The sequence below is a fragment of the Lepus europaeus genome, chromosome 17, assembly GCF_033115175.1.
Source record: "Lepus europaeus isolate LE1 chromosome 17, mLepTim1.pri, whole genome shotgun sequence".
Lineage (NCBI taxonomy): Eukaryota > Metazoa > Chordata > Mammalia > Lagomorpha > Leporidae > Lepus > Lepus europaeus.
This window is the reverse complement of record NC_084843.1, coordinates 58880924-58893267: the sequence shown is the minus strand read 5'-3', so window position 1 is coordinate 58893267 and position 12344 is coordinate 58880924. Positions and strand designations below refer to the sequence as shown.

The 12344-nt window shown below is 57.4% G+C and overlaps 1 protein-coding gene across 1 annotated transcript in view; it reads right to left on the bottom strand.

Moving 5' to 3' along the window:
• The window catches only part of HK1 (hexokinase 1), a 60984-nt gene that overhangs the window by 10532 nt on the left and 38108 nt on the right, over window positions 1-12344 (bottom strand). Inside the window, exons 8-14 of the mRNA XM_062215337.1 lie at window positions 8047-8202; window positions 7298-7531; window positions 4363-4667; window positions 3336-3484; window positions 2865-2984; window positions 1331-1426; window positions 795-894 (exon numbers count right to left, since the gene is read on the bottom strand). Of these exons, the coding sequence (XP_062071321.1) occupies window positions 795-894; window positions 1331-1426; window positions 2865-2984; window positions 3336-3484; window positions 4363-4667; window positions 7298-7531; window positions 8047-8202 (1160 nt within the window). The remainder of the gene's footprint in view (window positions 1-794; window positions 895-1330; window positions 1427-2864; window positions 2985-3335; window positions 3485-4362; window positions 4668-7297; window positions 7532-8046; window positions 8203-12344) is intronic.

Below are 12344 nucleotides of genomic sequence, written 5' to 3'. Positions count from 1 at the left end.
TTTCTGCAACCCAGCTCCCTTTCACCCAGGGTTTGAAACCGAGGGAAGAGGAACCCCAGGAATAGAGGCGGGGGAGGAACCTGCCAAGCCAAGTCACATAATCCCCACTTGTCACCCAAGGGAGTTCCCAGCAAACAGACCCACGGATGGAGGGAAGGAGACAATGGCTTTGAACGTGGCCAGAGTCTGGTGCCAGGAACATCTGCGGGCCTGACCTCGAAGGCAGAAGGTGAGTCCTGGCCTGCAGCGGGGAATGTGCTGTGTCACTCTGCCTTGCATTTCACACCCAAGCCCAGAGCAGCAGGGAGGGAGCCCAGCGGAGGGAGAGGCAAAGCCCCAGAACTGGCCACCTGCTCCCTCGTGCTTTGAATTTCTGCAGAAGCCACAGTGGCTCAACAACAAAGGAGAAGGTCTTCCCGCACCGGTGCGGCAGCCTGCTGGGGCCTTACCCAACCTCTAGACACTCAGCAAATGGCTCATGCGGCGGGGCCGGGCGGGGCCAGGGCAGGGAGGGGGAGACACACACACCTCCCTGTGCAGGCAGAGTCTGCAGATGGCGGCCAGGATTGGGCGCTTCCCCTGGGGCAGGACCACGGGACGGACAGGTTTCTCCCCGCCCCAGTCAGTGCGCATCAGGGATTACATGCTACTGAACCTAGACCCCCGACGTGTGCAGAATAAAAGGGAGCAACCTGCAGAACCCGCGTCAGTGGCTGCTGAAGGCACAACAAACAGCCCCAGGGCCATGGTGTCCAGGGCCACACCAGCCCTTTTCTGCTCGCTAGAACACTCACCTACAATAAGTCCAACCTCGCAGGTGGGCTCCTCGTAGGCACAGGTCATCATGGTGCCCACTGTGTCATTGACCATGGCCACCACATCCAGGTCAAATTCCTTTGAAGAAAAAGGGGCGTGGCTTTAGAGAAGGGCCAGCTCCGCACCCCCACCCCCCTCCCCTGCTTGTCCACTCTGCTACCCCAGCAATGGGGAGGCCCGGGGCTTGGATCCAGGTGGGATGTGGTCAGGAAGCAGGGGCGACTGATGGCCATCTGATGGCCATCGTGGGCGGGGTGCCTCTCGTCTAAACCCCCCACGGCTGTGTGGGAAACCTGCGTGAAGCCATCCTGGGCAGGACTCCCCGTGCCAGGCTGTGCCCGGCTGTCTTGTTACTAGAAGGGAATCCTCCTGTGATGGTCTCGTGAGGTTTCGCGCCCTGGTTTTACTGCGGGCAGTCAGGTGGGGAAGCGAGGCGCTTTGACTCCCCAGGTCACGCGCTCCTGGACTGCTGGAATTCCACAGAGATTTCTTGCAGCGCTCTTGCAACAGTTACCTCTCTCCTTTTGATGGCGTCTCTCAGTAAAGTGGCTACGTCATGGCCCACGCAGTCAGTCGCCTTGAAGCCTTTGGTCCAGGTGACCAAGATGCCCTGAAACACGGAAGACGCCGGGGAAGGCCCGTGTGACTGATGTGGAGTTCACACCCTCCCTCCTGAGGCTACACCTGCCGGGGACTCTGAAGAAGACAAGGCTCAAACCAATACATCACGGGGAGCGCGGCAGGCCAGCCCCCCTCCTTCTGTCCTCACAGTGCTCTGGCTTATAACCCCACTTCACAGACGGAGAAACTGAGGCACACACGGCAAAAGGCTCTCAGAAAATGGCAATGCTGGACAAGAACCCAGATCTCTTGATTCTCAGTCTGGCCCTGCCAAGAGGTCCCCTACAGCACAGCTTGTTGACAACCTAACTAGTAGGGAAGCAAGGATCCAGCAGCACTGGCGTCACTGCCCATGGGACACGGCAGGTTTCACCACAACGAAGCTACACACCTGCGGGGAATGCCATGGAGGTTCTCTCTGTGACAGAGGCAAGGCAACGGTGTAAGCACTGCTGTTTAAAAAAATCACCAGATTTCTGGGGGCCGGCGCTGTGGTGTAGCAGGTAAACCACTGCCTGTAGCACCGGCATCCCTTATGGGCACCAGTTCGAGTCCCGGCTGCTCCACTTCCAATCCAGCTCTCTGCTATGGCTTGGGAAAGCAGTGGAAGATGGCCCAAGTCTTTGAGCCCCTGCACCCGCGTGGGAGACGCAGAAGCAGCTCCTGGTTCCTGGCTTGACACAGCTCTGGCCATTGTGGCCATTTGGGGAGTGAACCAGCGGATGGAAGACTCTGTTTCTCCCTCTCTCTGGAACTCTACCTCTCAAACAGCTAAATAAATAAATAGAAGGAAACCATCTCAAGTCAGGCAGGGACCTTACCTGGCTCTCCCAGTGCTGCCTACCCCACCTTCAACCCTGGCCTCAGGCCCTGTGAGTGGACACTGCGTCCAGGGCCTCCACCCGTGACAGACGGCGCTACCTGCAGCTCTTCAACAGGCTTGCTCCTGCCCCGTCTTGCCTGGGTGATGGCATAATGGGTGCCCTCCGAGGACCACACCCAAGCCCTATCCAGCTAGGACAAGGACTTGACCCTCCTCCCCAGGGCTGGGGGACCCCTAAAGACAGACCCTGTGGCCCCTGGTTCTGTGCCCAGAGCTCAGCACCAAGCAGAACTCAGGCCCTGATCTTGGAACTTTCACAGTGCTGACTGAACAGGAGCTCCCCAGGCTGTCCTCTGACAGGACGCTGTGCTGGGGTGTGCGGGCAACAGGTGCCTGCCTGGCAACAGTCACCAGGAACCATGGGGAAAGTCATAATCAGGACCATGTCCAAGGAACGGGAGGCCGAGGGAAAGGCTGGTTTTCAAGGGGAGGCCCCCGAAGGATGTCCAGGTGCCAACAGAGCCCACGAACCCCTGGACGTGTGAGACAGGCCCAGGCACCCAGGGATGACGGCCAGGCTGGAGGCGGCCCTGCCCACACTCACCGCGTCCAGACTCGTCTGCTTGCAGGGGAAGGAGAACGTGAAGCCCAGCGGCATCCGCGGGCCCTTGATGCCCATGTAGTCCAGGAAGTCGGAGATGCAGGAGACGATGTGGTCGAACAGCTGCAGGCAGGAGGCACACGCGTGTCAGCTCTGCTCTTAAGACCTTCAGCGTGCATGTCCAGGCACACACACACCCCCTGACATACCCTGACATACATACCCTGACACATACGTACATTGACACACACAGACCCTAACACACACGCACACCCTGACACACACTCTGACACACACATACATTGACACACACCCTGACACACATGTACATCCTGACATACACAGCAGCTCCCCTTTCCTTCCAGCCACCAGAGCAGCAGGCCAGGCATGGTTGAGGGGACTACAGGGCCCAGCTGGGGACGCCGCAGGACCACCAATGCCACTGTCCCTGTGTGGGCTGCACACGGGCCTCACCTCTTCCCCGGTGCCCTGCATGATCTCCAGAGGGATGGCATAGATCTTGTTGTGCATCTCCACCGTGCGTTTCTTCCCGCTACGGATTTTCACCAGCAGGACGCGGAAGTTCGTTCCTCCGAGATCCAGGGCCAAGAAGTCACCATTCTCTGTGGCAGCGAAGGACAGAAACAGCGTTCTGTGCCCTGGGCAGCCAGGGAGCCCAGCTCTGCTGCCTTCCATCAGGGACCAGAGTTCTGTGCCCTGGGCAGCTGGGGACCCCAGCTCTGCAGCCTTCCATCAGGGACCAGAGTTCTGTGCCCTGGGCAGCTGGGGACCCCAGCTCTGCAGCCTTCCATCAGGGACCAGAGTTCTGTGCCCTGGGCAGCCAGGGAGCCCAGCTCTGCAGCCTTCCATCAGGGACCAGAGTTCTGTGCCCTGGGCAGCCAGGGAGCCCAGCTCTGCAGCCTTCCATCAGGGAATGCCCACAGTGAGTCAAGTGAGTCAAAGAGGCCGCAGGAAGTCCTCCCTCCTACGCAGAGGAGTGGGTGCTCATTCCCCACCACCACAAACTCTGAGCCACGCGGAAGGGCAGAAGGCCAGCACCTGAAACACCTGTCACCAGCTACAGGGTTGCCAAAAAGCCTAACAGCGATGCCGGATTTTAAGGAACCTCAGCAAAAATAATGTATGCCAACGTGCGGAGTGCGTGCAAAAGTGCCTTCCTCTGCAATGTGACTATGCAGTCCCTCCCACCAAAGAAGGCGGCCCGCTCCTCCTCCCCTGGGCTCCAGCCCGGCCTTGACTCTCTCCTGAGCCACAGCAGAGCCAGTCCCCGGCCTCACTTGCACCTTCAACTCCACAGGCAGGGCCAAGGCTTCTGAGATAGCACCAGGGTGGGAGGGGTGGCCAGAGAAACGCTGACAGCCCTGAGCCGGTACACACAAGTCAGTGGCCAAAATGGGAAATAGAGGTCCGAGGGGGTTGCAGCTCTTGCTCGCGGCCCTGGGACTGGCCCAGCCCCACCCCCACCCCGCCAGGGCCTCACCGGTGCCATCGGGGGTGCTACGGACGAAGGAGGGCAGCATCTTGACCACGGCCTTGTCGTTCGTCTGCCTCCTCAGCCCCGCCTCCATCTCGGTCCGCATCCTCTTCTTCACCTCCAGCAGCATCTCCTTGGTGAGGCGGAAGTGGGCCAGGGTCTCCTCTATCTGCCGGTGCTGCTCAGCCAGGCGGTAGGCCACCGCCGTCACCATGGCGGCCCCCTTGCCGCTGCCACTCTCCGACAGCAGGAAGCGCACGTCGGAGTCAGGCACCAGGCGCCTCAGGGTCTTGTGGAAACGCCGGGAATACCTGGGCAGGGGGGACACAGCACGACAGCTGGAGAAAACCCTCTGGGGTGTCCTGTGGGCCCCCTCTTCTCTGCACTCGGATGCCACTGTCTACGCTCGCTTGTGTTTTTAATATACCCACTGAAGAAGAGCTAGCAAATGCAGACAAGGCAAAAGGGACTCAGCCACAGGCACACATAAGAGAGGATTTTCATGATTATGTGAGTATCGATCAAAAAGAAAATCCAAGGCCCTAAAAGATCTTGTCTTCCACACAACAAGGAGATGATGGTGGGGCGTAGTGCTCAAAGCAGCGTGTGCAAGTCAGATCGGAAAACAAGAGTCGGTGAGCTCCCCTACGACCTGTGAGTGGTTACTTGGCCTGGGCAGAGAGGAGGGCTCACAGCAGCGTCTGGAAGCAAACGAGTCCATCCAAAGGGCTCAAAACATCAGTGCATTTGTTTTTCATTTTCACTTGGTCTCTCCCCCCCAAGCCCCTCCATAACTCAGGATGTTCTTTTAGTGGCCAGGGCTCGCTGAGACACAGAACTGTCTCGGCCTGCACTCAGCTGTAAGGATGGAAGGCTGCCTGTGAGAGACACAGACCAGCCCCCAAAACCTTAACAAGGGGCGGGATTCAGAATGGCTTCTGTTCTCCTTGTAACTCTCTAAAGTTTCCACAAGGAGTCTGTATCACTTCTGAAGTCAGACCTATGCCATCAAGGCTATTTTTAAAGATACGATGCTATCCTGGGAACAGCAGCAGCGGTGACTGTGCAGCAAGGCGAACGTGCCGCTGAACCGCACGCCCAGAAACGGCCTGCAGGGCGGCGCTGTGGCGCAGAGGGTTAAGCTGCCACTGGGGATGCCTACATCCCACAGCACAGAGCCTGGGGTCGCGATCCACCCCTGCTTCCAATCCAGCTCCCTGCTGATACAGCTGGGAAGACAGCGGAAGGCCCAAGTACTTGGGCTCCTGCCACCCATGTAGGAAACCCTGGCTCTTAGCTTCAGCCTAGCCCAGCACCAGCTATTGTGGGCATTTGGGGAGTGAACCAGTTGATGGATGATCTCTCTCTCTCCACCCCCCTCTCATAGCCACTCTGCCCTTTAAATAAAGAAATAAAATTAAAAAAAAAAACTGATAAAAATGATTTAGATGACATATTTTACTTTAGGTATATTTCTTAATCACAACCGAAAAACTTTTCAATATAGAATGTCTATGGGCTTTCTTGTCCAAAAATTAGCCAATAAATTAAAAAGAAAAAAGTAGCTTGTTTCATTTTTAAGAATTTTTACAAAACTTTAAAAAACTGGCCATGGCTCAATAGGCTAATCCTCCACCTGTGGTGCCGGCACAACGGGTTCTAGTCCCAGTCGGGGCGCCAGATTCTGTCCTGGTTGCTCCTCTTCCAGTCCAGCTCTCTGCTGTGGCCCGAGAGTGCAGTGGAGGATGGCCCAAGTGCTTGGGCCCTGCACCCCATGGGAGACCAGCAGAAGCACCTGGCTCCTGGCTTCAGATCAGCACGGTGTGCCGGCCGCAGCGCGCCAGCCGCGGCAGCCATTGAAGGGTGAACCAATAGCAAAGGAAGACCTTTCTCTCTCTCTCTCTCACTGTCCACTCTGCCTGTCAAAAAAAACCAAAAACCAAAAAACAACAACAACAACAAAAAAACTTTAAAAAATTAAAAAGTGCTAAAACTATGAACGTGGCAGGTAAACCACCCAAGCGGCTCAACCTCTACCCCAGCAACACAGAACCGCTTCAGTTGGAGCCGGGGTGTGTTTGCCGCTCCCAGGGCCTGGCGTGAAGCTGCAGTGCCTGCCAGGCCGATGCCGAGCAATGTCCAGCCACAGAGGGGAAACATCTGATGTCCTGCACATCACAGGCTGTTACCACCGAACCCCATCAAAGACTTAGAATCTACTCGCAGACTCTAGAATGTGCAAGCCGTGTGCTTCCTGGCCAGGCTGTGGAAGCGAGGGCCAGCCAGCACGGACACGGCCGAGGCAGCCGACGGGACAAGAGGGCTGAGTGGTGCACACGGTGCCCCCTCATCAATGGGACAGACTTCCAACTCGCTCCTGGCCTCTGGCTGTCAGATGCCAAGCGTCGACAGGCTGCCCATTTGAAAAAGTAACGTGGAGCGTGCGTTTGGCGACTGGAAGACACCCACATCCCGTATCAAAGCACCAGGTTTGCTTCCCAGCTCCAGCTCCAGATTTCAGCTTCCTGCTGACACAGACCCTGGGAGACAGTCATGCTGGCTTAAGTAACTGGGTTCTTGCCACTCACCCAGACTGTGTTCATGGCTCTGGGCTTGGGCCTGGCCCAGTCCTGGCCACTGTGGGTGTCTGGGGGGAATAATCCGTGAACGGCAGATTTCAATTTCTCTCTCTTTGCCTCCCAAATTAAGTAACACCTAAGCGTTAGGGAGATTTTTAACGGGTGCTTCTGAAACAAGAACACAGGTACTGCACGTCTGACCCACACACATTCTGCCCAGCGTCCCTGGCAGCTGTGGGAATCCCTAGCTCGAGTGGTGAGATGAGGGCAAAGACGAAGACAAATGACAGCAAGAATCCTCCGAGGGCCAGCCTCCCCATACAGGCTCCTCCCACCTGGAAGGCAGCAGAGGGTTGACTCACTGTGGGTGCGTCTTGTACAGAGAGCCGTCGACACCGACGGTGGTGCGTAGCCGGGGCGTGCCCTTGTTGTCCCGCAGGCGGTTCAAGATGGCGCCCAACGTGGCGGCCACCAGGTTGGCCGAGCGGAACGAGACAATGGTGCACACGTGCTGAACAGAAATACAGTCATCGTCGGACGGCTCCACTCCCAGGCGGGTCAGGATCTCTTTGGCGTTGTGGAGGCCTTCTTTATTCCTGGGAGGGGAGAGGGCGACACACAGCAGCTAAGGACCACGTGAGGCAAGGCGAAACACTGAAGCTCCAAGGCTCTGGCCAGGCCGAACCCTACTCACTAGGTGCACGCGCTGCGGGCTCAGACTGTTCACCATTGGCTTCCTAGACCCTCGTCTGCCTCTGAGTGCATGAGTGTATGCAAATTCATGTCCGTGCACATGAACATGTGCACATGTGTATGTATGTGTGCACATGTATACATGCATGCACAGTAACACACCTGTTCCTGCATGCACATGTGTGTGTGTGTGTGTGTGTGTGACAGAGAGAGGGGGCGGCAGGGGTGGGAGAGGAGGCTTCTTTGATAAGCAGCCAGGAGAATCATCTGAAGCATCAGCTGCTGCCTGGGCCATGCAGCAATGAACCCCCACAAGGCACCTGTGGGGAGCCTGGCCCAGAAAGCCTTGACACTCCTGAGGGACCCACAGCCCTCCTCCAACCCACCGTCCCCACAAGGCCTGAGGGGCAGGACCTACTTTTCGATGGCCGACACGTCGCTGGTGTTGAACTTCCCTCGGGTGAGCAGCTCCGGGGTGATTCGCCCTTCAAACAAGAGGCCCTCCTTGGCCATCTTGACCAGGATCAGCCGGACCAGCTCCCCCATGTACATGCCGCTGACCATCTTCTCGAACCTGCAGGAGAAAGACACACAGGAGCCGTCAGTCCTTCCTGGGCACCAACCCGAGGGCAACAGGCCAGGAGCGGAGGCACTATCTCATCCCTCACGGCCACACCAGTGGCACACCAGTGCCCAGGGACCACTACAGGGCAGCAGCAGGCAGGGACGGCTGCCTGGAGGCAGGGGGAGCCTTAGGTTTACGTTGGAGATGACAGATAAGAGGGCTTGCAGGAAGGCAGAACATGGTAAGTTCTTACAAAGCTGTACGGCACACTTTTTTATTATTATTTTATTTGAGAGGCAAAGAGACAGAGAAAGACAAAGACAGAGACAGAGTCAGAGAGAGTGAGCTCCCATCTGCTGGTTCTCTCCCTAAGTGCTCACCATGGCCAGGGCTGGGTCACGGCAGGGCCAGAGCCACAAGCTGGGAACTCAATCTAGGTTTCCCAAAAGTGTGCGGCAGGGACCCAACTACTTGAGCCATGACTGCTGCTTCCCATGGTCTGCGTTCACAGCAGCGAGAGTGAGGAGCTGGAGCCGGGAACCCAACCTGGGCACGTGGACGTGTGGCGCACGAAGGGCAGACAGCGTCTCTGAAGGAGAAGCAGCTGCCTCCACGAGGCCGCTGCTGGGGCGTCTGCTGGTCTCCAGCCAGGGGACCAAGAATTTGTTCTGAGGAACTGCTCCTCTCCCACTGACCGCATCCTAAACTCACAGCCAATCAGCTCATCCCACTATTCCGGCCATGACTGGGCACAGGCCAATCACAGAGTGACTCTGTCACCTGCCCTTGGGGGCGTGGCTCTTCCACTGCAGCAGCTTTCTCAAGGCCGATGTTGCAGAAGAAAGGAGACCGCATGGAGCCCGAGACTGCTGGTGACAGGGGACGGCCAAGCAGGAGCGAGAGAGGGCCAGAGCCAGCCCCCAAGTCCTGGCTGCTCAGGACCCAGGAGGAAACCCTTGAGAAGGACAGAGGAAGCAGGCAGGTCCGCACGGGAGCACCAGCCTCTCCCCGGAGGAGCTGGCATCCCCAGAGCTGGCAGTGACCCAGCAGAACAAGCCGTTCCAGTCCGCAGGCCGGTGAGCCCAGGTGCTGCTAGGGCCTGAGTGCCTGGCCCTCGCCTGTGAACATGGCGCAGAGCCTCGCTGCAAACACAGTCTTCATTGTGCTCCCTGCTGGCAGGACCTGCTGAGACTGCCCTGGCTACAGCGATGCTGAAGATCCCCGGCAGAGGAGTCCCAGCTGCCCAGGTGCCGCCGAGTGCCGGCGGAACAGCCTCTGTGTAGCCCCGAGCTGGCATCCCTGAGCCGGCAGGAGATGCGCAGGCCCAGACTGCCCAGGCTCCCCGCTGGCTGCCACTCAGCTGTGTGATGGGGATAAGGACAGGGCCAGCCTCTGACGATCTACAGAGGGGATGGGTCTGGTTGCTAACGACTGCCAAGGCCCTTCCCGTGTGTCTGCAACTTCTCTAGGCCGACTAAATACATTAACTTACTTTTATAACCCTATGAGGTAAGCATCTGCATTATCCCCACTTCACAGACAGCAGTTCCCTTCCTCCCTGGGCAGCCTGACATCAGCTTCCTGGTGCCTCCTACCCACCGCTTCTCACCCTGTCTTCTAGCAACACCCAGAACAATCGCTCCCTTTTCTACATGGTGGTCTTCTACACACGTACTTCCCAGAAAAAGGAGCCCTAGACCCAGGGTCTGCCCGTTCCCAGTCTCTAGCCGAGCACCTCCCACCAGCCCACTCTGCTCAAGCCGCAGGCTCACGGGGCTAGGCTCCCATTCTGCGCAAGAGAAATTGGACAGCCATGCTAGCCTCTCGCACCACACTGCTGCAGCCATTCGGTCTGCTGGCAACTCCGGCAGGGCCGAGGCGGGGTGGCGGTCACAAGCAAGACCTTGCACCCCAATAAGGTCCCCCCCGGCCGCCGGGACTGTTCCAGCTGGCAGCCCAGGGAAAGGAAGGGGGAGGCCTACAGGCAAGCAGCAGATGGAAGTAAGAGCTGCCGAGAAAAAGGCCATGGCGTGGGCAAAGTGACAGGAAGAAAAGCAGCTGAGGAGGCTTGCAGGAGCCCTGCGCCAGCCAGGCCAAAGAAGGCCACTCCCCGACCTGTGTGCTCACTGCTGTCCTTGCATTGAGGAGGAGCCACAGGGAAATGGGATTTGAGATTCCAGACACAACGGGGCAAACAGAAGAGCAAGAGGCCGGAGAAGGCAGGAGGGGAGGAGGGGAGGATGAAAACTCAAAGCAGAAGGAACCCAGATCTGCAACAGGAGGCAGGTATGTGAGGACATCAGAGGCTGGGACACAGGGGCAAGGGGAGGAGCTAAACGTTGGCTCCCTTTTAGAGAGACACCACCCAGCTCCGGGCCAATGGTGGGCTCCCTAGCTGCCCCCTCACCGCCACCGAAAGTAGCAGAACCGCCACGCCACTGTGACACTCCTCCCCGTGCTGTAACGTATACAGCAGGTACTCAGTAAATGCTAACTTCGACTGAAATGAAAGAAATGAGTGGTGTGTAGCGGTCTGGAGCCCACCGAGGCACTGAGAGCCTTGGCACAAACCTAACACAGCCAAGTTTTCAGCCTTGGTTCACTCTGAAAACCTCATACTTCCAAATCGGGCAGCAAACCCCAAGCCTGCACCAGGTCAAATCTCAACAGAGAGGCTGGGGCAAACAACAGCCCCTAGCTCACAGAGGCCAAAACAGCTCTGAAGGACCTGCATTCTCTGGAAGACAGACTCGGGCGGATCCCAAGATCCAGACAGGAGCCTGGGGGCAGAGCAGAATTTTGCTTGTGCAGAACGCTCTGTGGCCAACAGCGCATTTCCAGAAACACGTGACACAACTCAGGAATCTCATCTCTCTGGAACTGTCCTTAATGAGACCCGGCCCGTGGGGAGAAGGCAGACTTCTCCTGCCTTTCATTCATCCTGCTTATCCTCCCACTCACCAACCAGCCAGCCAGCCAGCAGCCACCGACCCAAGAATACTTGTAGCAAGCCAGCTGGCATCCAGCTGATAGAGCAACCTGGGGATGTGAGCCGGCCCTTTGGAGAAAGTCAGAAATACATCAGGATGGCAGAGACATCCAAGTTGACACACAAGGAACAGAGAGAGGGCCTGGGCCACGGCTGCTCGGTCATCACAGGTGGCTGCCCCACCTGCTGGGTTTTTATCTGCAACTTTTTATCTGTAACCCCTGGGGCCACTGGTGCTCTGGAATGTGGAGGCCTGAGGATTTCAGAGATGCAAGGTGGTGCAGATGTCACATACCACAAAACACATAAACAAGCACAGAAAACAGTTTCACGGGTGGGGCCACATTTTAGGATCTGGGGCCAAGTCAATGGACTGGGGCAGGAGGGTGGTGGGGAGGGGGGACAGGGAGGAGACAAAAAAAATTCTTCAACTGTCAGAGCTTTAGAACTGGGGCCACAAGTCCCCAAGCTGGTGTCCTCGTCCCAGCCAGGGAAGCAAATGTCCAACTTGGGGTCTGAGAACTTGGAATCCATGCACTAAGAAACCCAATGTTGGGGCTGGCATTGTGGTGCAGCAGGCTAAGCCATCACCTGCGACACCAGCATCACATACAAGTGCCAGGTCGAGTCCCAGCTGCTCCACTTCTGATCCAGCTCCTTGCTGATGTGCCTGGGAAAGCAATGGAAGAGGCCCCAAGTGTTTTGGCCCCTGCACCCATATGAGAGGATCCCAGAAGAGTTTCAGGCTCCTGGCTTCAGCCTGGCCCAGGCCCAGCTGTTGCAGCCATTTGGGGAGTGAAATAGCGAATGGAAGAGCTCTCTCTCCCTCTCTCTGTAACTCTGCCTTTCAAAACAATAAATCTTAAAAAATAAAAATAAAAAAGAAAGAAAGAAAAGAAACCCACTGTATTCACCACCACCTCTGTCCCGGGGCTGGACGGCTGACCTTTACACATGCCATTGACCAGGACAGCTGTCCAGCGCAGGGGATGAAGATCTTCTGGGTGATGGCATCAGAATAAGGGGTGCACAGGGTCACCGGCCAACCCCAGGATAAGGCTGGTGGGAGGTGGGGTGGACCAGAGAGGGCTGGCAGCACGCGGGCCACACAGAGGAGACTCGTGGCTCAGAGGCAGCAACGCCCTCTGCGGGCTGAGCAACG